The sequence below is a fragment of the Syngnathus acus genome, chromosome 5, assembly GCF_901709675.1.
Source record: "Syngnathus acus chromosome 5, fSynAcu1.2, whole genome shotgun sequence".
Taxonomy (NCBI): domain Eukaryota; kingdom Metazoa; phylum Chordata; class Actinopteri; order Syngnathiformes; family Syngnathidae; genus Syngnathus; species Syngnathus acus.
Genome location: NC_051091.1, coordinates 454869 through 482808, shown reverse-complemented (window position 1 = coordinate 482808; position 27940 = coordinate 454869). Strand labels below are relative to the sequence as shown.

The following is a 27940-nucleotide window of genomic DNA, read 5'->3' as shown; positions in this document are numbered from 1 at the left end:
TTTACAAATAAGATATTTCGTACTTCCCCACTGCCACAAAAATGTTGAAAAGTCACTGAGTGGCAAGGTGTGACACCTGAACAGGACTTATGTTGTCATATGGAAGGTCTTTGAGAAACGTGATCATTGTGTGACACTGCCATTGTCTGAGTGCACACACACACACACACACACACACACACACACACACACACACACACACACGCACGCACGCACGCACGCACACACACACAGAGACAAGTGCAATTTTGGTGCATTACAATAAGAGTATTGTAAATAAAACCATATCTGAAAAGAATTAGTTGTTTGATTGTGTGTAATGAGACATCATGCCAGTCCAAAACTTCCAATAATGGACCTTGCATCAGCACATGACGGATGCATTTTTCTCACAAATTCCGTTTTCAGTATCGAATATGTTGGCGTGATCATGTGACCAAAATGAGCCAATCAATTTGTTTACTGGGAGAGATTTATGATATTGAAAAATGAAAGGAATAGTTCACTTATTTCGCCATTTTCAACAGGAAAATAATATTCCGTCTGTAATTATCGAATCTATCCTGCTTTGTATCACTCCCAGATCCAGCTTGTGTCATTAAAGCCTGTTTTAATCTTCATTCAAGATAAGATAAGTGATGACAGTTACAAACAAATCCGTCTATTTTATCCTACCGCGTCAAGAAAATGCTTCGCTCCTTCTGGCCACCTGGGGGAAGTATACGACAGACAAAGAGACAGATCACGCTTTCATTTACTGTCTGGGATGATTTATTGACTGGATCAAATATCAGTTCCAATTTTAATATCGAACAAAATAAAAGTACTATAGCTCCCATCATCGTGTCAGAACGAACCAAAATCAGTGTATGCACTGACAAAAAAAACAACAAACAGACGCACAGGACAGGCCACCATGATCCAGATTTATTTCCCCCTGTGGGGACAATGACGATTCAATAACAATACTATGGCAAGAAGTGGTCAGTTTGGTTGGAGTTTCATCATAAGTTTTTAAAACATTGTATTTATTCTTTTGGACACACTAGTACTTTACTAGTACTAAACACAATTCCTCCAGGCATTATTGCATACTCAACTTCATTTTCTTTTCTTTCCCAATCAATCCCTGTTGACTGTGGCATTGCATGCTGTCCTACCTGAAACACATTTCTACAATTAGTGACCCAGTCAAATGAAATCTGAAGAAAAATGTTCCTCTATTTACCTTCTAAGAGTTCCCAATTTGATTTCTCAAGACTGCGGCTTCTGCTGCCATCTCTTCCTCTGATCTCCACTTTGAGGGCACATTCTCATCTTGGTCATCATGCTTTTGGAGCTGCAAATGCAAATGGCAGTAAGTGCAACATGCAACCATGAATACAGGCATCCTATGAATTTGATTTGATTTTTGTGTCGTGGGTTGTGGCAAAGTATTAACCTCGGCGGGGGGTTGTATTTCAGGGGAGTGGTGAAAAGTCATTTTCAAAAGTGTTTTGCACTCATTTATTCTTTTCTCTATTATCCTCCTCCTCCTCCTCCTGCTTCTGCTTATATCAGCAGGTAATTCCCTCAGCAGCCCTTCTTCGCACTTTATTTGTTAAACCATTCCCACCTTTGAGCAATCCCATCCAATCTCCAGGATTGCATTTTAATCACTCGTGGAATTGTACACCTCCCACATAATACACCGAAAAAAAAAAGTCACAGTGCATAAATTCAGAATGAAGATTTGGTGGCACATTAATATGATGTGAATAGATATGATGCGCTTACAATCTGCCTCACGACAGCATCAGCAACAAAAGCACAAGACGAGACGAGGCTATCACAGGAGTCGCGAGCGACATTCAAATTGTAATCTGAAATACAAATGATGGCGTCTACGCACGCATACACTATCATGACTTGATGGTGAGCAACATTTCATCACGGTTGCTGAGTTAAAACCTTGAATGTCTGTAAACATTTTGGTATATTTTTTTTTAACTATCTCAACCTTGAATGTCTGTAAACATTTTGGTATTTTTTTGGTCAGCTCTTATGAATGTATTTTGGTTTCGTAGATTTATATATTTATTGCACTATCGCTAGTAAGTGCTAAAAGATAGGCACTACTAAAATATTCATAAATTCCGGAAGATTTCCTCATACAAACCCAAATTGGTTGTGCTCAAGTTTCATAGAGAGCCATTGTTCCTAAACAGTTAGTTCCAATTGGAAGGATCATCCAGCCGTGATGCTCCATTTTTCACGAACAAGCCATGTAGTTTTTGATCAGGAAAATGAAAAGCGTGTTCATTCTCGATTTGAACCATCCATTTTGGGTAAATACAGCCACTTTTAATGAGGACTATGGATGCATGAGGCCACCATTCCATTCCATTCCATTCCATTCCATGTCTTGGTGGGATAGATCACAATTTGCCCATTCAACTAAATCATTGCAAGTACTAATAATGTCAAAAGAATGGGGATCAAGCACCCCCGCTAAACATAACATACTCTCGATGTAGGCCTCTGAAAATGTACAAAAAAGGAGATTGCGATTGGAACGATTGTATTGGATACACACATTGTATTTTCGGCCCCAATCGTTGGCAGATGGAAAAGCTACGTATATCGGGCAGGAGAAAGAGAAAGAAATTGCAGCTGATTAACCTCTGGCCACCCCATTTTCTCCCGTGGTGCCGCCTGGCTGTTGGACATCGTACAATCGTACGTCAAAGAGGATAGACTTTCATGAAGCACTGGCTGGCCCCACACCAGGGGTTAACTTGACCTTTGGACCATCGACAAGCCAAGCAGATAAAAAGCCTCCATGGGACTGTGAGCAACAATCAATAAATATACGTACTTGTAACAAACATGGTGGATGGAGACTTTTGGCAGACATTGGATCAAGAGGCCAAGTCTAACCCCGTGCGTGCAATGATCGAACAAATTGAATGCATCTTGGATGATGAGTGAATGAGTCAAATTCAAAATCACAAACAGCAGAAGGATCAGTTGCGCGGGCCGGTTGCCAACCCCTGACCTTGTGAGACCTTTTCCCCGTGTACTGATGAGACTGTGCAAAGTAAGATTCCGACGATAAAAGGACTTTGCCAAGACTTGAGGTCAATGTCATTTAAATGACCAAGCCTTGATCAAAAGTTGATTCGAGTTTCAAATTGGTTTTCGAAGCAGAAAGCATGAAATGAAAAGTTGGTTAAAGCAGCACCAATCTTACAAGAAACTTCCAGGAATGTTGTTTTAGAAAAGTCATTTGACCTTTGTTGCATGTCCTCCCCTATCTTGCTGCTATGTACGTATGTGTGCATGCTAGGTATTCAATTGAATGTTCCCAATGACACCACGGAAGTATTGCTATTTCAAAATATGGAGAGGGCAGTGATCAGCTCGGGAGTTTGTCTTTGTCCTCTACCACATCCCATCCCAGGCCTTCCTCTCAATGTTTGCTATTCTATTCCCATTCCCATTTGGGAGCAGAGATGGAAGAATTTCCCTCTTGTACATGGCCAAAGTCATTTTCACCGCATAGGCATGTTATAAAATGGGGGTGTTTAAAATATCCCCCTGATTGAGCACGGCTCGTCGCAATTCCCTGAAGAAATTAAAAAGAGCCTAAGTGTGGGCTTGTCCTGGTCCATGCTGCTCCTGCGCAACTGTGACAGTCCCCACTGGACAATGACATACACGGATGCTTTTTAAGTTCACAATGCTACAAATTGACGGATGGAAATGTGAATATTCTCAGGAGAAACGCACAAGACACAAGAATGACTGAATGAAGAGAGGGACTTGAGCTTGTTTGATACCACACAGTCATTACATTGAGATGTTAATTGTGGATCACATTAACGTTGCAAACATTTCCAAACGCTACGCGCACATTTGAATAAAACCTTGTCTGATACGTAATCTTTGTCCGAGGTTATTGTCGCGCAATGTCATTGCGGATGTCGTTGATATATATAGATATATACACATACATAATATATAGTATATGTATACACACACACATACACACACATCAATAAGGCAGGGTTATTAGAATTTTCATATCAAACATATTGTCATTGATATTCATTTGCTACAGACTCTTGTTGCAAATTCAAAATGTCAGAGTGAAATTTAAAAGAGCCTGAAAGCCGCATGTTGATGATTTTCTTATTGAAATGCTGTGGTTGACTGCTTTGGAAAGCCAGCCTTGTTCCTCTGGGCTGTCTGGATTGCACAAATCAGATTTGTGTTTAATTAGTTAGAAGTGAATTCTTCTTCATGAGTGAATTCTATTTAAATCATGTACTATATCAGTAGCGCTTGAAGCATCATGTCAGTTGCAAGCTCCACCCTGCTAATTAATATTTATGGGGTAAAGGAGTTATGTACCTTCAGAGTATCTTTCTATTATTTTTGATATTGGGATGAACTACGCTATCTGGTGATAGTCCCCCGTGTAACTGGAGTGGCAAAGTAAGGCTGAGAGAGCCAGTAGGATGCAAAAGAGAGAGAGAGAGAGCGAGAGAGAGAGAGAGAGAGAGAGAGAGAGAGAGACCAGTTCAGGGAAGTTAACTCAAAAAGCTCAGTTAACTGGAACAGTTTTTCCACCAAATATTTCTACCGGCTATTTTATTGCATTCCCCCTCCCTCTCTCTGGTTACCTTTGGCCAGCAAGACCTGAATGCGGGATCTCCACGGCTACACCTTTGTGGAAGTGGTAACCCAATTGAGCTCCAGCAGCTACAATCACCAACGGCGGCAGGCTGTAAATTGGCAGCTCATTCACGGGCGGCAGGCTCCGTGACGGCAGCAGCGGGACTGCAATCGGCGGCCGAGCGAGCCAGCGAGCCAGCGAGCGAGCCAGCGCTCTCACCAACAACAGCCGGTAAAAAGCCCCAAGAACACGCTGCGCTAACACAAACCTGAAGTAAAGCCAAACCTGTGACATATAACAGTCGTCCAAATCCTTTACTGTAGACCTTATCGAAAAGTACGATTATTTGAATCGTCGGTTCTCATCTTTAGCTTGCCATGCCAGTGTCTTTCATTCTACTAATAACTTCCCAGTCTGCTACCTTACCACCCCATTTCAAATCTCTATCAGGGTTCCAGAGAGAAATGAGATGTCTACTGTCACAAAGGTTGCCAAAAAGGGCTCCAAGGGCCAAGAGCAAAACTTGAGAGAGACTTCTTCTCTCAAGCGGCGAGCCCTGAACGTCAAGCGATTGAACAAGTGAAAGGTGTCACTTGGAGTAACCGCACTTCCAACCTAAGATGCCACGCTTGGGATGGATTCTAAATGATAGACTTAGACTTAGACAGAACTTTATTGTCATTTTGTCAACACTAGGTGTGTACAAAACGAAATTTCGTTGCATACGGCTTCCAACAATGTAGTGGTATTTCGGCTGGTTAAAAAAGTGACATTCTATATAAAAATATGAAATAAGATAATTATAAAGTACAAAGTGCAGCAGTGATAAAGTATGTAAACAGTGCAGGAGACAAAAGCAGTATTTACAAGTGTGCAGAGGAATGCTACGTTTGAATGTTCATGTGTATGTGATGTGTATGCACATGGATTTGTCAAATCAAACAAACATGGCAAGGTCAGATGGAGCTTTTCATCCAAAACCAAAACCAGTGGCGTACCTCATCATAGATGCTATCATTGCGTTCAAAGTCACCCGCCTTCCTGGGAAGCACATGGACATGGACATGCTGCAAGCAAGCAAACGAGAGAAAGCAGTTGTTGAGGCAGGCATTGTGCTGTGGGAGGGGGATCTTTTCAACACACCAGAATGACAGAGTGTTTCCGTCGAGACTCGTCATTAATTCACAGACTGGTAAACAAGCAAAACGGTGCTACCGCTTTGCCGCAAATCACAGGAGAGTGAGAAATTCCACCCTGCGTGCCGTGCGTGCCGTGGCGTGCCGTGCCGTGGCATGGCGTGCCGTACCACAGAGACTCCTTAATCTTTGACTTTTAAGGCTGTAATTGACTTTCTTTCACCACAGCGCTCCTATCCAACTATTCGGGTGACTATTCCCTTGCTGTCACAAACTTGGCAGCCTGCATGATTAACTGTGATTTGTTTCTCCGCAAGGGTGGAACACCAATGTCCTCAAGACACTTTTTTGATTGAGTTAGTCGGCGGAGAGGCGGAAGTGTTGTGGCGCCACCAATGCATTGTCAGAAACGGGTGTGAAGCAGCACAAGTAACGTGCCGCATTTAACTGTTAGTAACGGTAACGTCGTTACTTCCAACGCCGTAAGTCTTTGAGATCTACTTCTTGAGGGTGCACAGCCAGGATAGGCTCCAGCGACCGACCCTCATGAGGATAAGCTGTTGATGAATGACGGAACGGATCATATTATTGTATTGTACAAGGATCACACGAATCCCCGGCAGGACTGTTGAATGACAAAAGATGGCACCCCTCCTGATGAATCCCAATCATCATCCTGCATTTCAAATGCAATTCCAAGCCTCCAAATAATCTTTTGTCCCGACCGAGCCAGTGAGTTTATCAAAGTGTACTTGGCCTGACTCACTCTTATTCAATCATGAGATCCTTTTTATTTTGGTCATTTAGGAGCAAATTCATTCGATGGATGGGGAAGGCTTGAAATGTTGTTAGGTATGCTATACGGGCAATTGTTTTTTTCATCATATAACCTTGCTTTTGGGGTTGAAAAATGTCCTTGTATACCCACTGCACAATTCTATTCTGTTCTTTTTTTCAGTGTCGGTGATGAGTTATTCGCCATTAACATATTCTTCGTGGGTTCCTAGTCAACTTTTTGAATTTTTTTTGGAGATGGGATCATGCCAAAAATATTTGAACCCTTTTAGAATATGACTAAATCATTCATCAATGCCACGAGTTTGGAAGTGGAAATGAGATACAATGGTTATTTAATGGTGTATAACTGTTGCGGAATCCTCATGACATATTCAAAAGTTGTGAATTATTTAGTTCTCACCTTCACAGTTTGTCCAGCTTCGGGGCCATCCTAGTGGGAACAAAAAGATGTCATTAGAAAAAAAAAAATATATATATATATATATTTTTTTTTTCTTCTTTTTTTTTTTCCCCCCCAAGTATTTCAAGGTCACTTTCATCACAATTCAATTGTCTTCCACAGTTTGAAATGAGTATTAAGTGTGACATTTGTGAATTTTGTGGATTGGATGCAATAGCGGAAAAAAGCCAAAAGGCTTGCAAAACGCTCAGATTGTATTATTATTATTTTTTTTTTAAGGTCGTGCCAGTTAAACAGCTATGGTTAAAAGAAAACAACATATGGCCAAATAGGAGCAAGCTAAGAAGTCAGGAGGACAATGAAAACAGCTTTACTCATCATTAGTAATATTAAATATATCACATTTTGTAACTTGCCCAATTCTAATTATAAAGCATGTTCTTCGAATGCCAATCCAACAATGTAACCTTTTGGTGCAATTCAAATGATTCAACTTTGTTATTTGCTACAGACCCAAATTTCTTGCACATTAGTGTGAGTGAAGAAGAGAGAAAAGAAGACATCAGATGAGTGATAATTATTTTGTCCCTGCCCTGATCAGAGGGAAACAAAACAAAAAATCAGTCTTGTGTTGCCCAAAACCTTTTGTTTTAATTAACCCAAGATGAGTTGTACGATCCTATTTTTCACAGACAAATGGCACAATGAGGTGAAAAATTCATACCGCATGCAGAGAATAGTACTTTAATGTGGTTGTGGGAAAAGGGAGCTGTCATGATTTCAATCCTAATCTTAGTGATCCATTTCCCAGTCAAAGAAAGCGACATCAAGGCAAAGCATTCTCTTTGTTGCTTTTTGTTTTTTTTTAACTTTGATTCTCTTACCAACCTGTGAAACAATTTTGTCTGCGAGGGCCACAGTGCACGCTAGGTGGTATTTTCATATTAGCATATATATCACCCGTTATGCAAAAAAGGCTGTTCAATCTGAGGTGAGAGCCTGTCTACCTTTCACTTATCACAGGTGTCATAGATGGATCTGAATTTATCTTCAATGTATGACACAAGAGTGGATGAACTGTGGCAATAAGGAAAGTACACTTTGATACAATCCGTTTATTGGCTTCAAATGAAAAGCCTTCAATTGAATCCTACTTCAAACCCCCCCCCAAAGAAAAAAAAAAACAGATTTGATTTGACCTGGATGGCAATGGTGAGAGATGTAGCATTGTAGTGCTTTTCCACCACCTCGGCGACTCTCTGGGTGCTACAGAATAAATCGGTCACCTCATCTGGTCGAAGATCCCGAAAACGCTCCACTCGTCGGAGCGGGCAAACCAATACATCTGAAAAGGTTCTGTTAAGGAAGTTTGGAACTGGTGGAAAAAGTCACAGGTAACAGTTACAAATTTCCATTGATGTTGCCAGCCATTGTAAAAGAATGGCAAACATGGAAACACATATTTGACTTCATATTGCTGGATACGTTTACGTTTCGATATTATCCTAAGAATGGCAAACATTATACATGCGTTCGTCACGTCGCGCCTGGACTACTGTAATGTACTATTCTCTGGTCTTCCTAAGTCCCGCATCAAAAGTCTACAGTTAGTACAAAATGCTGCTGCAAGGCTGCTCTCACGGACAAGAAAATTTGATCACATTACCCCAATATTAGCCAACTTACATTGGCTCCCGGTCCATTTAAGATGTGACTTCAAGGTTCTTCTATTAACCTATAAATCATTGCATGGCTTAGCGCCTTCGTATCTCGTCGACCTAGTTGTTCCTTATGCTCCGTCTCGTAACCTTCGTTCGCAAAACGCTACCCTTTTAGCGACACCGAGGGCCAAGAAAGTGTCTGCAGGGTCTAGAGCATTTTCTATCCGGGCTCCAGAGCTTTGGAATGCCCTCCCAATGGATATTAGGACTGCTACCTCAGTAGAAACATTTAAGACACGTTTAAAGACACATTTCTATGACATGGCCTTTAACTAACTTGGAGTGGCCGATTCGGCCGGAGTTTGTTTTGTTTTCTCTCCCCCCCCCCCTCCCCGGCCGGGGAGGTGGTTAGGTGGCACCCAAGCTGACAGCGGCTATCTGGATTCTTGTGGGCTAATTCAGGTTGGGGGAACTGCAGCTCAACCTCCACAGCCAGGATAGCAGAGGGCTCCTCCGGCAGCCCTTCGCTCTGACTTGGACATCCACTTTTGATTTTCATATTATGTATTATTTGTGCCCTCTCTGCATCCATTACAACCTGGTGATCCTGAAAGGGGGATCCTTCCATCTGTGGTCCCTTCTCAAGGTTTCTCATTTTCCCCGGGCAGGGGTTTTGAGTTTTTCCTTGCCCTTTTGGGAGCTTTAGATCAGGGGATGCTTTGAGAATAATTGCCAATTTTTGTCTATGTGAAGCCCTTTGAGACTGCTTGTGATTTAGGGCTATACAAATAAACTTGACTTGACTTGACTTGACTTGACTTGACATGGAAACACATATTTGACTTCATGTTGCTGGATAGCGCATTCTGCTCCCTTGGGAAACTAAAGACCTGGTACAAGTAGTGAATAGTCCGTACTAATTGACAGAACAAGAAGCGGTATTAACAAGTCAGTTGAAGCAAAGCACAGAGAGCATGAGCAGAAGTGAAAGGGAGGGACAACTTGATTCTAATCAGCTAAGAGATCTCGTCCCGTCTTTGTCTCAGCTACTTGATTCAGGGCTTTGACGATGACACGAAAGAACATTAGATATCCTACCTATTATGATCTGCTATGGCAGTCTCAGGGTTACAGTGCATGTCCTCAAAACAAGGCAGTGCAGATTGGTTTTACATTGCAAATGCAATCATTCCTCGGAGGGAGGGAGGGAGGCAAGACATCTGTCCTCCTACCCCAGCTCCCCAACCGTAGCCCGACTCCCCGCACGCACGCACGCACGGCCAAAATCCATTCAAATGCCGTGGTGCCGTTTCGAAAGGACCACAATGCATTCGTTCGCATTAGCCTGAAATAAACGTCTTTGCCTGACCCCTGTCGAGCTCATCTCACAGACCATTTTCACACTCATCCGGATGTTGTTTGAGGCAGTGGGCTGTTCACACAAGAAAATGACTTGATGGAGTACAAAATGGATGGTGCTGAGGAGACAAAAAATAAATCAAGACATCAAATTGCACATATTGGCCAGACATTGGGCGATTGGCTAGCGAGCAGTCCAAGGTGCACCCCCTATTCTGTGGCACCATTCAAATGACTGACACTTTTGTATTTGGACTATTTTGGCAAAAACAACGCAAGAAGACAACAGCCAAGCATTTTTGCGCGAGTCAAGAGGATCGGCTCAATGTTTGCTAAATGAACTGTTCTGATTTTTTACATACATTTTGAATGGCTTAATTAGGAATCTATTGGTTTGAACTGCTTCACGTATCGTCTTACCCATGATTTTCGCCGCATCATTACGTCATATTGATGATGTTTACTAAAAATGTGAGAGAGAGTGATCCCACGAAATTGAACTAACTAGCATTTGTTAACTTGGAAAGGAAGCTCACTTCCCCAATAAATAAGAGGCAGTCATAAAAAGAAGAAGAAAAAAAAAAAAAGGAGCCACTCACAATATCACAGGCCATAATGAAGGCAGCAGAGCCTCAAATCAATCAAAATGCCCTTTGGCTTGGCACTGGTCAAAACAAAGAGATCCATCACGGCGGCTGCTGCAACAATTGTCCCTTCCTTGCACAGATTACAGGTTACAGCCCACACACCAATGGCCTCCATCATGGCCTAGAAAAGCACATTGGCATACACAGGAGGAAAACAAGGCCGTCAATTGATTCATTAGCAATTGGCAACTTTGACTCTTCCTAATACACTAGTATTGTTTTCTTTTTCTTTTGTTGTTCATCTCTCAAAGCTACAGTGGGGGTTGTCTTGACATTCTCAAATCAAACAAAAATCCAGCCTCAGCGTTCATGTGCTATTTATTCTTTTTATACAATGGCTGAAATTGTCACGTCCATTGAAAGTAATAAAGTACCTTGCAATCTAAGGTAACTAAGTTGAAATGCTCATCAAATGCACATATTTGGACAACTTCTAGCTTATTAGTCCGTGAAATAACGATTCTATCCTCAAGTGATGGAGCACCTGAAATAAAAGCTAACAAGTTCAACAATAAAGGATTGAATCAATTCTGTATTCAACAGATCTCTGCCAATGCTAGAACTTTGGTTGGGCTTTCAGGCTGACAAGATGGAGAAAAAAAAGCATGTCAGGAGAATAATTGTTCTCTGTCATGTTCCTCACACCATTCCTGCCATCACAAAGCAAAAAAAAGAGGTTGAATCAAAATTTCATTTCATTACCCTCTATTGAGATATGACAAGCATTGAAGTAAGATTGAAGTCATCTCACTCAAAGAGCGACACTTTCAGGGGATTGGATGATCTTTAAAACGGACTGTCAGTTATTATACTACAAAAAAAAAAAAAAAAAGCAACAATAACTCAACAGCAATGCAGCCATGTGACTTAGTACTTAAATCCACCCTCATCAAGACACAATTATTTGTGTATGAAAATGCACTGCTATGCCACAGTTCCTATTCTTAACACACACTATTCAGCCAGATACTACATCATTTGATTGAAATATACGTAGTCTTGCGTGAAACTCACACAAAAGGTGAGGATAAATAAGCATATTAAAAGCAGATGCTTGAAATGATGCATGCCCTACTCTATATCCGCCTCATAAAAGTGACACGAGCACCTGTAGTTTTGATAAATATACGACATTGAATGCAAAAAAGCTGAGTTGCACTCTTAGAAAACAAGAATAAACAGAGGAATATCTTTGTCAGTAGCTCCCGTAAAGCTCAATCAACATAAAGTCTCGTTGGACTTCAAAATCATTTCTTAACTGTCATGTTGGATGAGAGACTTTTGAAGCAACCTAAGCCAAGGAAAAAAGCTTTGGAGCCACACTGTTGTTTGTGTCTTAGCTAAGATGGATAAAGCTGGGGGGAAAAGACAAAGCTCAAAAGAATCATTGGGGATACGAAATACAGCTCAGCTCTCTCTTAATACAAATAAGGGAAAGCACCCGATCGCTCAAAAATCATTACAAGGCCTTGTGCGAACCAGGAAAAACAAATGATGCCTTTTTTTCATTTTTCTGAAAAGTGTTAATCGTGCCTTTTGTGTCCCTTTAAATGGCATTCAATGCCAACATTTAGCAATTTGGTCATGCAAACACTAATGATGACAAAATCACACCAATACCAAACCCTGGATTTTTGCCAGACCAATTACATTGAAAGTTGAAGAAAAAAGCCCAAACCATTACGAGTTGCTGTAGCAACCCCTGATGGGAGAAAGAAAGCGCGTCATTAGAAATTACATTCAAAAGAAATAGAATGGATGTCAGAATTTGAAGTCGAAAGTTGATTTTTTTTTTTCCTTTCAGGTTTTCCCCATTGAAGTGAATCTTTTTCGTTTTCTTTTTCCAATCAATTTAAACTCAAATGCTCTTGTTAGTTACTAACATTGGATTTAAGAAGAAATTGCCGGAGATAGGAATTGGCAGGCGGCCTCGCAGGCAGGCAGCTTTGTTTCATTCTATCAATGTTGAACAGGCCTTTGAATCTGATATGATTATAGTGAACAGCCAGGATAAGCATGGCTAAAAGAGAGACAAAGGGGCACAAATCAATATTTGTGGTAAGTGCTTCCAAGCTTTTAGATAAGGACATCAAATCACTCAACTGCGGCCTCGGCCCTGCTTTCGCTCTTCGGGCTGCCTTGTGAAACGGACGGCGGACAGGGACTGCATGGCAGGCTGAGGAAGACTTGCTTTTGGGGATCACGGGGCTAAAGCTTCACACACACTGACTTGTCAAAGTAACAAACCTTGTCGGGGTTCAATGCTCCGTGCTTTGCTAGAAGCTTGAATGACGCAATGCTTTACCAATCAGATCCATCCATCCATCCATCCATCCATCCATCCATCCATCCATCCATCCATCCATCCATTTTGTGCTCCACTGTCAAATATAGAAAAAGAAAAGATAATCAAATCAAAAAGATAGAATAAAATCAAAATAGAATGAAATAAATAATAAGATATAAAAAAAGCCAATTAGTGGTAACCATTGTTCAACGTGTCCTTGAAGGGGATTCTTGAGGTGTTTCGGATACTTTTTGTTCCTGTAAAAACAAGAGCGGCATGGAGGCGAGGCTCTGCTATTGTCCCCCCAGCTTCTGATGTGCACTTTCTAAAAAGTCACCTTAGCTGCTGAGTTTCCCGTTTGATCACACACTAGCGCTCATTTGTTGCAAAGATGGCAGTTTTGAAGGATGACAAACTGGTTCCTGTTGTTTTGTTTTAGCCTCCATCTGGTGCTTGGCCTTCAATGAGCGATTGGAGAAAAGAAAGAAAGAAAGAAAGAAAGAAAAGTGCTGAAATGACAATCCATAAATCTCCTTCACTGAGGAAGATTGGTCATTTTGCTCAGCAACTCAAAGGCTTGTGAGGAGAGCCCTTCACATTTACTCTTTGCTTATATGAAGAAAGACGGATGGTGTGGAATTTTCTCAAATATGTCCAGCTCTTGTATTTGTTCATGCCATGCATCATTAAATAGTTTGGGGTCATAATAATGCTCTTTTTTGTTGTCGTCCCCCTTGAAGCATTCAACCTGTCAGTTTAATGAAGCAAAATTCCCATCGCGCCATCTGATTTGGATTGTTTTCATCAAATGATTAAATATCAAACGTCATCACAATTTCATGTCGTCCACACTACAGCGAGCAGAGAAGAAGGCCTGCACCAAGCTGGCTGGCTGGCTGGCGCTGCCCGAGGCAGTAGTATGTGTCTCAAGCGCTACTTTGGCCGATCCTTTCTGTGAAATTGGTCCGTTCGGCTCCCGCAGAGAATGAGCAGGCTCAGCCGCTCTCCCTCCACTTAGCTGCAATTCATTATACTGCTGCATGCTGGCTGGCTGGCTGGTGCAGGGGCAGGGGGTCCCTACTGTGCTGGATCCAATAATATGATGTCATATATTAGGACGGAGTGACATAACGCACTTCAGCCCCAAATTGTTCCTTACAGGAATATGTTGTATGCGTCTAAACACATCATTGGGATCAATCTTAGCTTTGTGGAATAGAAATGAAGCAGCACATTTCACCCGCTTTTATCCATCCATTTGTCCACTTGACCACATCGCAGTTCCCAACAATCAATCAGCTTCAGAAAAGTTGTTGGAAGGAAGGAATGAGCTAGTCATTAACAATGAAATGATACTCTGCAGACTCGTATCAGATGATGTGAGAATGCGTAGGAAGTCTGCACACAAATGATACCTGATGATACAATCTTTGATGCATCTTCCAGTGCTCTGGTCATTTGACGGAAGCAAATACACGAATGCTGGATTGCGTCTCGTTTCAAGGATTTTCGTTCAGATGAGCACATTTGAGGGCTTTTATTTCGACCTGGCTGTTACCATCTCACAGCAAATACAACAAAAACGAGGTTTGAACTGATGACTTCTTTGTACAGTGCGGTAAAGTCAGACAGAAGTGACACATGCCACGAAACTAACGCTCGCCTTCCACATCATTCACTGTTTTCAGGCTTCTATCCCGCAGAGCTTTTTCTTTGCAGCAGCCACCTGAGCTTCTGCACTCCCAATCAACTGGCCACACTTTGGAGAAAGCATTTGTCCAAATAAGAGAGAAGACACAATGTATATTGCTGAGTGAATCAAGCGGTTTCATTTGCAGACGCTCCATTACTCACTGTGGATTCTTGTGTGGTCAAGAAGACAAACTGACCACAGCTTGAATCTGTTGGAGCCAGCCACTGGCACCAATACAAATACGAGCTGTCAATCACACAAACAAGATTTTGATTCAAAAGTTCATCAAATGTATGATGGCAAACAACTGCTGTTTTGGGGATACGTCACGTTTTTTAACACACAATTTGGCCTCAGTTTGGTGATTGTGTAATGACGAATCAATTGAGCCCTGTGTAAAATCTTTATACCTTCTTTATGACCCTACTAAAACAGGTTACGGCTCCGGCCAATTTAGCCGACGTTTGCTCATAAACTTAAGTGCCATGCAAAATGGAACTCGATGAAAGGTCATAAGAACAAAGTTGCTACAGATTACATCCACGGGAACAAGAAAATGGCTTTAGTGGTAGGACACACACACACACACACACACAAAGCCAAAAAGCTGCAAATGACAAAAAGTTCCAAATGATTCAACATGCCACGTTCCCTCTCGTCATTGTCCCGTTGCTCATCTTATGATCACAGCCATTTGGCTTGCAGGCAGCCGTCCCGCTCATCCCAATATACACTGGAATTTCAATATATTTAAATACTACCCAGTCGCTGATTTGCATGGCTAGTTAGTACAAAGGAAACATCTTGAGAGGAGTCCAATTGACTGCGCTTGGGGCTTTGTGTTGTTTTATTATGACAGATATTCAAACATGTCAGAATATATAACATTGAATGACTTGGTAATTGTGGCCGTGGGCTTGCAAAAAAAAAAAAGGCAGCCAAGATGTGTGTGACTTTAAAGACAGAGCTCGGGCAGTGGTTGTAAAGTAGAATTTGATCGGGATTTGATGCATTTGGACGTTGAATTTCCCAACCGTTTATCCTCACGAGGTTCGTGGGCATGCTGACTCCAAGCAAAGCGTTGTGTCAAAATCACAGTTGACTCGCAGACTGCATTGGCTGTGTTCGACACGTAATTCCTCTGGGATAGCAACATGGTAGCGGTGCAAGGGGAGGAGGCTTAGTGCTGTTCAACAATGTTTCCACACACACAGGAAGTAAGCAGCTGGCCACCACGCAAGAGATGACGGACGGCCAAGCGCCAGCAGGAACGTGCTGGCAACATGCAGCCCACTGCTGGTCAATGTAACGCTTGGCTTAGCAGTGTGTGTGTGTGGGGGGGGGGGGTCTGGCACACTGCATGCATGACACAGATCTACACCCAAAACAAAACAATTTCAAATATACACTCCTTGTATTGGAGCTAATTAGATTAGCACAAACAAAAGCAGGCAACAATAGCTAACATTTGTTGGAAGCAACGTTCATTACGATTTACAGGGCTAAAGCATTGCGGCATGTAAGAAACGCAGAAAAATCTAGTCTTGGAAAGAGAGGATTAAGGTGCCACAGAAGCGCTCTAATAACATGACAAAGTTCATCCATACGCGCTTTAGCAACATGGCAAGTTCACAAATGAAGCCCTTTTCCCGCTCCAAGCTGCACTTAGATCATCTGCTGTCTTCTCCAGCTGCCAAGTGGATGACAGCTCTCAGCGGACCTATTTTAACAAGAAGGGCCTCGGGGCTCACAGGGGGAAAAAAACGAGGCATTCCAGCAGATTGCAAGCGGCTCCCGTGGGAGACGCCGGCCGCCGGCTTTCGTGTCCCAACAGTGACAAGCGCCGGTGTGCAACTCCATCTGGACCACGGCATTCCGACAAAGTTACAAGTAAAGCTCAACTCTGGCGTCCGAAGGGAAAAGATGGCTGTGAGTTCCATTAGAAAGTTAGTCATCTTGGGACTTCAAGAAAAAATGGAGGTAAAAAAGTCCTGTTTTCTCAAGAGTCATGAATTAATTGTGAGAAGGTTTCTGGCCATTACTGATCAAAGGACTGATTTGCACTCACTGAGCTTTGAAGAAGTCACCCATCTGCCACAATGGAGCGCTGCGATCCGAAGTCCAAGTCTGTCCTCACAAGTCACAGCAAAATATTGCCCAAAAACTGTGCAGTCACTCCAACCTCAAGTCACACACAAGTTAGTCATTTTTGCATTCACCATTTGAATATTGGACCGTTTTATATACGTACATATATATATATATATATTCATATGGATGTATATACACACACACACACACACACACACACGCACACACACACACACACACACACACACACACACACACACACACACACACACACACACACACACACTGTATCTGTTGTGTTGAAAGAGTGCAAATGTAGACTATTTGTCCAATCTTCCTTTTGAGTTCATTCCATTTTCACAAGCAACATGCTCATCTGTTCCGCATGACGTACGATAACGTGAACGAGGTCAGGTCAAAAGGGAGATGGGAGTCGTGCAAAGTCAGTCACCTTTCCCGGTGACTCTGTGACACGCTTGCAAGAGGTGAACAATGTTTAACCCAAAGGTGACGCCTCATTTTCGACGCACAGCTAATTATGAGAGAGGAGGGAGCTTTGCATGCTGGGACAGTCATTAGGTTGGAAATAAAGCTGCCCGCCCGTGCAACTTGGAGCGTCCACATCTTCTCAACAAGGTTCTGGCCAATGTAAGCACTACTCCAGCAATATACTAAATTGAACAATTGTAGTTTCTGAGGTGTTGTCTCAAACAGGAGAAGCAAACTTTGTTTTGTCAATGAGGAAGCAGAGCATTTTCTCGATCTGGACGACATGTTGAATTATTTGGCTCCTTTCGAAGAAAAACAATGCTAAAGAATTCACCAAGTCAAAGCCTGTGGTGTGTTTACTAATTCAGTGACATGGAGGAAGAATGAATGCAATCTATCCTCTGGACAGTTAAGCAGCACCTTGCGCAATGAAAATGACCAACTCAAAAGATAGGTATCGGCAAGACTCCAGTGTCTGCAGTATCCACTTCATAAAACTGATTTCAGCAATTGGGAGCGACATGCATTGCCAAGTTTCTCACTAAAATGAGCTGAGCATTGAAAACGTTTCTGAATTGCTTATTGCACATTCAAATCATGTCTGTAGCATGAATCATGAATGTCAAATCCTACACACAGTATGTCATTCAATATGTCATTCATGTCCAAAAGTACTGCACTTTATTGCACGCTTAGAAAATAAAAATTAAATCAATTCATACAATTGAAATATTTCAAATATAAATATTTATATAACATAAATACTGAATATTTGGCCAACTAAAATAATGTTAAACTAGTGCAATTTAATTTCCCAGCCAAATACCCCATTGAAAATAGTGTCCCAGGGTAGAAACTAAGCCCCAAATGTCGAAAATCTCCCTCTCCAAGTGTTGACGAATGGTTAGTTACCCAAGTGAATCTTTTTGTGGTGGTGGTGGTGGTGGTGGTGACACAGGTCTGCGTGCCTGAAAGCTCATTAAGCATTCACTGTCATCCTCCATCTGTTCCACACTCGCGAGGCGAGAGGGGGAGCAAGCTGTCCTTTTTTCTCCCTATCCTTCATTCTTTATTCAATCGCTCTTGTATTAACTCTAATCTGGTTCTCTGACCATGATACAGTCCCGTCCAAAGGCGTTTCAACGGCAAAGTCAACTCCTTTACTTTATTGGGGGCATGTGTTATTAGTGTTTTAATAATCATTCTCTGATTCAATTCTCATCACCTGAATTAAGCTCAAAAGTTTGGTGCATGTGTGTTTTCACTTCCAGCCAGTGGCACTCAAGACATGAGAGAGAACAATCCATCTTTATTTCTACAGCAATGTCAAGAAGCAAAGGAGACAGAGAGAGACAGTATTCCCTCTCGTTTGTGTCTTAGACGTAGTAATGCAGTAAATAAATATAGCGGGTCAATGACCGGGTTCCAAAAAGAGTTGTTCTCCTGAGGCTTCTACCGCAGGGACTGACTACTCTGTCAAGTCCAGACCCCCTTCCTTCCCTGCCTTTCCCTTCCGGGGGCTGCCCCCATACCCCTCCAAACTTTTTAATGAGGCAGTTAGCCAAGAAGCAGTAACCTTTCAGCGACGTTCTCTGACCGAGCGATTTGATGAGAGAGAATATTGATAAAGCTGTCAGGGGGAAAAGCTCTGCTGCCGCCGCCGCCATGCTGCTATGTGAGTCTTAACAAGCCCCTCCCTGAATCCGACATTTTTTGGTCAGTTATTAGCTTAAGTGGTATTTAGCGTCTTCTGACCTGGGCATTCAAAAGTACTAATAGCCGAAATTACATGCAAAGCGGAGGTTGCAATTAGTCCGACTTTTTAACGGTAAAATGACAGGGCCTGCCTGCCTGCGTGGCTGCCTGCCTGCCTGCCTGCCTTCCTGAAGGAAGGAAGGAAGGAAGGAAGGAAGGAAGGAAGGAAGGAAGGAAGGAAGGAAGGAAGGAAGGAAGGAAGGAAGGAAGGAAGGAAGGAAGGAAGGAAGGAAGGAAGGAAGGAAGGAAAGGCCCATTCAATATTTCAAAGCGGAGCTGTCCAACGGGGATTTTAAGATGTCAGAGCAGGCATCCTTCTGCTTTCAAGACAAAAGGAGCACAAACACTCAACTCAAAGCCTGTGTCAGGTGTGGCACAAATAAAAGAGTCCTGCATCAAAATAGGATTCTCTGTCCGACACATATCAAGAAGTGAAAGACGGAGCAGGATTACAGATTCAGTGGCTATGAGGTAGAAAAGGAGGTGGATTTATCTGCCATACGAAGGACACAGATAGGAGATGGAGGGGCTTTTGTGCTTGCTCGGCAAGATACGAGGATCACCTTTCAAGCCTTCAAAAGCATCCTAGCTGCAGCCTACCTTTGTTTGCACTTCATTTCTTTTGATATACTTGTCATCTGTTCAATAAAAGACAATACATATTTAGTGAGAGAGCGAGCACTTTCACGACAGCTGTCATTGCTGCAGATAAAATAACAATATCATTTGCAAAAAAATAATATAATAAATATTTCATATGCCTTGTTGTTTGAAGTGGTTATAGAATTTCAATATTGAAAAAGCTACTACATGCATATACGTATATGCAAAATACGTGCCATTTTTCAGAATACATCAGAACTAGACTTTCTGATTGGCTTATGCAAAAACCTGTGATTGGTTTTAACGTCAAATTTGAAGATGGATTATTTATGTCGCTGATCATCACACAATACTGGAAAAGATATCAACTCTGCCTATGCTTCCACATCCTAATTCCCATATTAAAATACAGAAATGGAAGTGTGATGTTATTCACCTGTTATTCATCGAAAGACGTTGGTGTAAAAAAAAAAAAAACAGGATTACTTGGGGGGGTTAGAGCAATGTGAATGACAGAGCTCATCGGCCAATTTCCAAAGTCATTTTCACTTCCCGCCCGCCCGCGCGCGCGCGCGCGATGCATAATGTATGACAGGGTTCATCAACACTGGCTCCAGCTGCGTGCCCTGGAGAGGCGACCTCTGCCCTCTCAGCCTTGCACACGCTCAACTCTTCTTACTCATTTGAGCATATGACCGACCGGTTGTTCTGTAAACGAGCCTCACCTCGGCGGCAAACTCGGATCTATTGCACGGGGGAAGCCCGGCAGCATCAATCATGATGTTCTTCCGCAGCCGCAAATTATTTGGACTCTTCCTGCAGATCTGCGGCATTTCTCTCTGTTTGTACAAAAGTTGTGAAAGAGTCCAGGACTGGTTTCCCAGGTGGTAGATTCCAAATCCAACCCCCAAAATACAAATCCCACTACACGGCTCCTACGAACTCATCGTAAGTGAATCGATTATCCTATCGAGGAATCGTTTAAAGCAAGGGTGTCAAACTCATTTTTGTCACGGGCCGCATCGCAGTCATAGTTTCTTAACAAATCATCCAGTGAGGCAACGACAGGAAAGTCAAAACAGAGAGATAGAGCTATTGGCGATCACACATACACAGGCACAGGGGAAGAGAAGCAAAAGGAGAGAAAGTGCCAAAGTGAGCAGTGAAAAGGATCTCATGCGGAGCCCGGAGGACACGTTATGACACACTTTGCGCTGCTTAGTAGAAAGTTCAGGAGGAAAATGCAAGTGGAGTTCAATTGAGCGGAAGCTTGGAAGTGGGACTGTGTGTGTGTGTATGTATGTATGTACTATGTATGTACGTATGTATGTACCTGCATACAATGTAAAGAGGAAAATAAATTGCTTGCTGAACATACAAAATATTTTTTTCACGGTGCCACCGATTATCTTTTACGGAGGAGACTTGACCAAGAGGGAGGTCACATTTAAAAAAACAAAAAACAAAAGCAGAAACACTTGCCCAAAAACAATGTCCACCTAAATCTCAATTTTACGCTGACTCTGGGGTCCAGAATTTTGCGTTAACCCCGAAAGCGTGTTGTATAGAAAGTCCGGTTCATTTTTAGGAAGGCAGAAACTCGGAACTCAGAAAGGCATAATGGAAGTTGACGGCAACGAGACAAAATAGCTACCGCTTCTTTTTCTGTGGAGCCAATTGAAACCAAATGTGCCTGGTGACAGATGTGCATTGCGTTTGAACTCACTATCTTGCTGAATCTCTCAGTGGCACGGAGGAAGTTGACAAGTTCAGCAGCACAGCTGGAGCAGACCAATGGGAGATTTGAATTATATCGACAACAGTGGCAATCTCCACTGAAGAAAAGCAGGCAGTATTTCTTTCCCCTGTCTTAGAGTATGCCACATAAGGTAAAGAAGAAACAAATGATTCATTTGGAAACCTGATATTTCCAATGTCCTCACATCTGGTCGCCGCCTGATTGTCCCATGGCCGGTCATGGCGGGCGGGACCTGCTATTTTGACCATGAAAGAGGCTGTGATGTGTCTGCAGGACCTTGGTCAAATACTATCTGCCTCAATTCAAAGTAACAAACAAACAATGCCCTGAGGCAAGACATGGATGTAAAGCCACCAGAGATGAAGGGGACACAAAAGGTCATACGAGAGAGAGCATTTGTTGTGTCATAAGATCACAGAATGATGAGGGCCACCATTTTGCATGTTATAATTGCAACCACTTAGCCAAGCATACTAATCATGCATTTAATGGAACGAGTGCAGGAAATGGGTGCAAATGCCTCTTGGGGAACACAAACGGATACAGTAGAGCTGAAACAAAAGTCCGCCACGCATTATTTGCTTTGACATTGGTTTCTGCTCGCAAACCTTTCTACTTACAACCCCGATTGCGACGTCACGTGACTCAAGCAGAGCGGGAATCAAACAGTGAACCCTTTGGTTACTGGACGACCGCTCGAGCTCATAGCCGCAGCCGCCCCTAAAAGCAGATTTGGCGAAAAATCGGAATGAATGAACGAACGAACGAACGAACGAACGAACGAAGCATCACACCGGTCGGTATAAAGGTAGCCTTTGTACTCGTATGTTTTCTGCTGTGACTATGAAGAACTTCTATGTGTCCATGTATCATTCATTTGACCTGTGAGTTTTGGAATCTGTTGTAGCAGGCCTACCTCCCACCTAGCAGGGGTTCAAGGATACGTCCAGGCACCACAGGCTTCCTGTTGACCAGAGCAAAGGACAGTTCTGTCCGCAGGAACACGGCAGAGGCCTTGATAAGGTGTTGTCCAAACTGCAGGCTTGACATGTTGGCGCTCGCTCCCTGAAAGGCCTGAACAAATGCGGAGACGGCAGGTGGTCAGTAATCGGATGACATTTGGTTTGACCATGCTGAGAGTCAGTTATGCTGTCTTGGAACATTCAGAAGCAGTGCAGGAATTCATTGGAGGCCATTTTGAGCAGATACCATTAAAAGGGTGCCTCTTAAGTTTGTTAGATGAGATTTATGTGACCTTGAGAGCATGAATGAACATCATTGGTATTCATCCACGGTGGGGCTTAACTAGATTGATCTCAAGTGCATTCCCTTGGTTTTTGTGCTAAGACCAGTGCCTTTCACCAAGGGCCTTCCAAGGCTACTGAATGGACGGATGGACTTTGAAGTTAGGCTTTAGTTTACAGAGAACTCAGCTCTCTGCTAAGTCTTCCCACATGCACATCACAAAGCTCCTTATCCTCTTGAGTACCAAGTGCCGTCCGTCCACTGGGGAGCCCGGGGATGTGCTGTTGGTTCGAGACTGACATCTGTGCAGTTCTTGTCTTTTTTTTTTTCTTTTTCTTCACAACCTTCATTTGTTCAGGAAAGGCCGATTTGGGGAAAGCGGAATGGTTTTCAGAAACCGCCATTTTGACTGCCAATAAGAACGGGTGAATTTTGTTGCTTGACTCAAATTGACATACTGGATGAAACTCTTTTGGCTACTGTAAAAGAGCTTGGTTGTTCTTAATGATATACGCAAGTGTTGGTGGGCAGGAACAACCTTGCAAAATGATGAAAAATTCAACTTTAGAGTAGAAATGAAAACATGTATATTAGAATTTATAAAGACAAATGGAGCAAGTCAAGGCTGAGTCTTTCAATGACAGAGACCATAGCTCCCATTTTAATGAACAAATCAATCTCCATTGTCTTTCCAAAATCAGCATTTGTACAGAGCAAATGCCTGCCTGCCTGCCTGCCTGCCTGCCCGCCTGCCTGCCCGCCCGCCTGCCCGCCCGCCTGCCAAGACCAGATACAATGAATGTCACGGTTGCCCTCGGTGTACTGTGTTCAATGATGGCTTTAAAAGAGAATCTCTTCTGACCAGCCAGATACAGCGCTCAATCCCTTCTGACCACCCATTGCCTTTTGGCACAGTTGAGTGTTGGCGCTGTCTCCTCCCTTGGCATTAAGAAAATGGGCAAGCAAGCGTCCCTCGTGGCACGGAGTATGTCAGACAGAAATAATCTCCTTCCAGTGATAACCTATAGCAATCTCACAGCCCATGGGAAGCAACAGACACAATTTGAAAAGCAATGGAACAACTACATGGCTTGTGGTGTCGCTGGGATCGTCGAGTTAGAAAAAAAAAATGGAGCTCATCCCCCCCCCTCTAAATTGACTCCAAACCAATGGACACGACAGAGAGAACTAAATCACCAGATAAGTAAGAAATACAAGCACCAACATCTCCCGACTGCTCTCTCTCTGTTCCATACATAAACATAAATGATGGAGGGAGCCACAATTTGGCATCAACATTTCCTAGCCACGGATGTCTACCATCTAGTGGTGAATGGTCATATTAGTAACGATTGTTAAAACTACACACTGGACGCACAATATTCACTGACAATCCAACATATAATTTGTGCCCATTGAAAAAAACAACTTTTTTTTCCCACAAAAATGAGAGATTGGTGACTGGAGCGACAATCAATGGTGGATAAAGAGCATCATCACATTGTCAAACCCCACAAATTGAATAATTCTGTTCCAGAGGACAGCTTTTAGCTATCGTAACACTAAAAGTTAGGTGGATGGGAATAGTAAATTAGCCAGCTAATGAGCTTAAAATGTTCCTTTGAATTATGACACCCCTGCCATTAACTTCTCGCTCACGCCGTAAGGCTTGGCAAAAAAATGACAGCCATTTTCCCAAGAGAGAATTTAATCCATAAACACATTCATGATGTCTGCTGGAAAAAAATTACAGTGATGATCATTTGTTTTTGCATACTGATTTGTATTTTATTTAGTCTGTGTTGCCATCCATCCATCCATCCATCCATCCATCCATCCATCTACAATTTGATCATTTCTACCATGACAGTTTGTTTTTCTGTTATTTCACTCTGGACTTAATGACACATTTGGAAGGGACTCGGAAATGTACATCAGGATGAAGAGAGGCAGAAAATTACCCAGGGGGTGAGATTTTATGCAGTACAGGTCATTGTATGAGAGGCCTGATAGCCACTCAGCCACCATTAAGTAAAATGAGGGAACAACAGGGCCACTTCCCGCCTGCCACTAATGGGAGGGAGGAACATGGAGTGCATGTGTAGAGATGATGCTTTCAGATGTTCCATGTTTGGAAATCACTCCAACACTGAATCCATTTCTAATGCACTGCCTGTAAGTACATACAATAATACAAATTGACAAATAGAAACCACATCTAAACAGTCGTCAACAGACGTGAACCCAGGCTGTCGCAAAGGAAAGCAAAGCAAAGCAAAGGAACGGAAAAAGCAAAGGAAAGGAAAAGAAAAGAAATGCAACGACTGAGCTTCGGCTACTACTTCATGTTGAAATTCTTTTTTGTTTTTTTTATTCATTGTTTTACCAGGCAGGCCAATTGAGAACACTTTGTGTGTGAAGTGCCTTGCCTAAGGACTCAACGACATGTGACTGAGCTGGGATCGAACCGCCAACCCTCCGGTTACTAACCGACCCGCACTACTACCTGAGCCACAGTCGCCACAATTGTTACTCAAATCCTTTACGTCCTTAAACGCCAAAAGTCATACAGACTAATCGACATCGCATTTAAAAGCTCAGGCGGGCTTGCTTATGTGTGGAAGGAAGCATATTATGCCTGCTCGCTTCCTGTCGGCAGGAAAACACTATTATACAACTGAATTGCAACGAAAAGCACTGCGAAGTGCACGTGAAATGGGCCGGATTCAGACGTGTGTTTTGGACTTACCGAATCCGGAAAAGATGACCGCTTACCGTTGCATTGTGGTTTCCGTAGTTTTTATTGTGGAGAATTGCTTTGAAATGTACATTGAAGGAACTACAAGTTCCAGTAGCAACGTGTTTTTATTTTGTTTTTATTTTATTGAACGCCCGTGTAAGTACATGACAATGGCGTGTATAATCATGAAATAGAAAATACAAATAAACAGTGTATATTCTACCAAATAAAGTCGGGTTAGCAAATGTAAAAGTGGTGTTTTCCATGTATCGTAAGCACGTGATCACAACAGACTAGGATCCAGACACGGACTTAAAACGATGAATGTATATCGTGGCCCCTCGCGTCTGAAGCCAGAGGGTAGCCATCTTACGTTGCCACTAAAAAAAAAAAAAAAACAAAAAAAACCCACTATTCACTATTGCGAATTGTGCCCTCCAGAAGTCACATTTACGTTTTGCAGTGGATTTGTCCCGATGGGCTTTGTTTTCATTTAAGTGTTTATGGTTTTGTCATGATGCAGGTTACTATTGGATATATCTTAAATTGCCTGGCCGAACGACAAGTGCGTCAAAACATCTCCCATGCAGCAAAGGTTAGTTGCTACAACCACCTTCAAATACAGTACTTGGTAGCAGTGTTGGGCAAATGACTTCCAAAATGCTATCCAGTAGATTTGAAAGTAAGACATTTCTGTAGAATAATGAGTTATTCAACTTTGTTATTCAAAAGTGACTTGACCGTAAGGTAAGTGCAAATGTGTGTCTGTGTGTGCCCTGCAATTGGATGGCAGCCATTTGAGTGTGTCCCAAAGTCAGCTGGGAGAGGCTGCCAATATTTTCCAGAACTCTTTTAATAAAACATTGACTTAGAAAAAGTTGATGCAGTACCTTTGTGGCGAGCGCTCTCGCCACGATGTGCGACGGACGAGGCAGCACTTTTTCAATCGCGCAGAAATTCGACTTGAATCTCTCTCTCTCTCTCTATTCGGGGCAAAATGACGCTCGGTGGGGAGTTGCCATGCAGTCAGTCATTCTCCTGTATCAGCTGTCAGTGTCAGTGCTTCTCCAGAATGCTCGCTTCATTTGTGCAGGCGCTAGGATCCAGCGGAATAGTTCGATTCCTGTCTGTCTCCCAGCATCTCCCTCCATTTCTCCTCCCCTCCCTACTCTCAAGACTATTTCAAAGTCTCCCTGTCATACTTGGCTTAATAGACGTGACTTCCCGGATGGATGTCGAAATGCGCATCCTCGAAAAGCACCAGTGACTTTCTTCTCCGTGGCTGCACGGACGCCTGGCTGCCGAATCTTTGGTGTCCTGCACGCGCTAATTGGAGCGTCGCTGCAGTCTGGTCTGGTCTGGTCTTGTGCGTGTATCAAATGCCGCGCTGTCGCTGACTGCTATGCTCATGTTTGAAAAGATCGCGGTGATGCTGGGAAAGGAAGACGCTCACCTGGACCTCTCGCATCATTTTCTCGCCCGTCACATCCGCTGAGCGGACGGTGCATCTCCAGGCTCTGGCCGTGTCGCCGATTTGAGCGGGGGGGAAAAAAACTCAACACGTGTGGCTTTTTTTTTCTTTTCTTTTTTTTTTTTTTTTGCATGTGGACGTGCACTAATTTGCAATGTGGAGACTACTGCAAATGTGTTACTACTGCTGCTGGATTTTCTCTGGGCTCGTACCCTCCATCGTTTTATTCTGGGCCGAATGCCATCCCGGTAAGTTTCATCATCCCTGTGCATGTCAACACAGGGCTTCATTTGGTTGGCGGGCTGGCGGGCTTTGTATTTTGTTGTTTTGTTTTTATTTTAAGAACAAAACGGTCAAGCTTTGCCGTGGAGGAAATCGTTCCCCTTTTTGCCTCGGTGCTGGTAACATTCCAAGTCCCCGGCTTCTTCGTGCTCCATCAGCACTAGTACAAGGACTGTCAGAAGCTCGGGAGGAAGCCCCGCACCTCTGTGACTGTGATTGTGACCTGCCTTGCCAATTCGTGGTCCAACTACAGCGTGTCCTCCTCATCCTACCCCAGGTCCCAACTCGCTCATGATTTCTCGTGTTGTTGTTTGTTTGTTTGTTTGTTTGTTTGTTTTGTTTTGAACTCTCTTTACAAACAAATGGTAGGTATTGTATTGTAGGAGTGATCGAGTCTGGTCACACACAAACGCATCAAACCAAAATTGATCAAATGCTCTGTCAGGGTGTAAAGTTGATAGATAGATAGATAGATAGATAGATAGATAGATAGATAGATAGATAGATAGATAGATAGATAGATAGATAGATAGATAGATAGATAGATAGATAGATAGATAAACTGAATGACTCTGAATCAGTGACTTAAATGTCCTTATAAAAAAACTTATTTTAAGCATTTAATCAATGTAATCACACTCTATTGAGTATAATGCTTCAAAGTGTTGATGTAGTATGATTTTTGAAGTATCAAATGTTCTTCTAATGGTCACCGTTATGAAGCGGAAATTGGCTCCTGCGTGCAAAATGAAGGATTGAAAACATTCCACTTTCCATACGATAACAGATTATCTGACGCTTGTCCAGTCTTGATCTCAAAACCCTGAGGCTGAGGAAAATCTGTCTGTTGTCACCCAAAGAATG

The 27940-nt window shown here is 42.7% G+C and overlaps 1 protein-coding gene and 1 pseudogene across 5 annotated transcripts; one reads left to right on the top strand and one right to left on the bottom strand.

Annotated features, from left to right (window-relative positions):
* Window positions 1–912: 912 nt before the first annotated feature.
* fhit (fragile histidine triad diadenosine triphosphatase) lies at window positions 913–26809 on the bottom strand. 5 transcript variants are annotated; one of them, XM_037251225.1, is made up of 8 exons: window positions 26319–26359; window positions 26214–26257; window positions 22255–22412; window positions 8194–8350; window positions 6995–7024; window positions 5659–5727; window positions 1229–1339; window positions 913–1160 (listed from the first exon to the last, which is right to left on the bottom strand). In XM_037251225.1, exons 3-7 carry the CDS (start codon window positions 22386–22388, stop codon window positions 1232–1234), a joined length of 498 nt encoding a protein of 165 aa, XP_037107120.1. In that variant the 5' UTR covers window positions 22389–22412; window positions 26214–26257; window positions 26319–26359; the 3' UTR covers window positions 913–1160; window positions 1229–1231. The 5 variants fall into 5 exon arrangements, with proteins under 5 accessions (XP_037107120.1, XP_037107117.1, XP_037107118.1 ...); XM_037251222.1 differs by lacking the exons at window positions 26214–26257; window positions 26319–26359 and adding an exon at window positions 26777–26809; XM_037251223.1 differs by lacking the exons at window positions 26214–26257; window positions 26319–26359 and adding an exon at window positions 26777–26809 and having other exon boundaries at window positions 8194–8339; window positions 22283–22412.
* The window catches only part of LOC119122722, a 71728-nt pseudogene continuing 70248 nt past the window's right edge, over window positions 26461–27940 (top strand).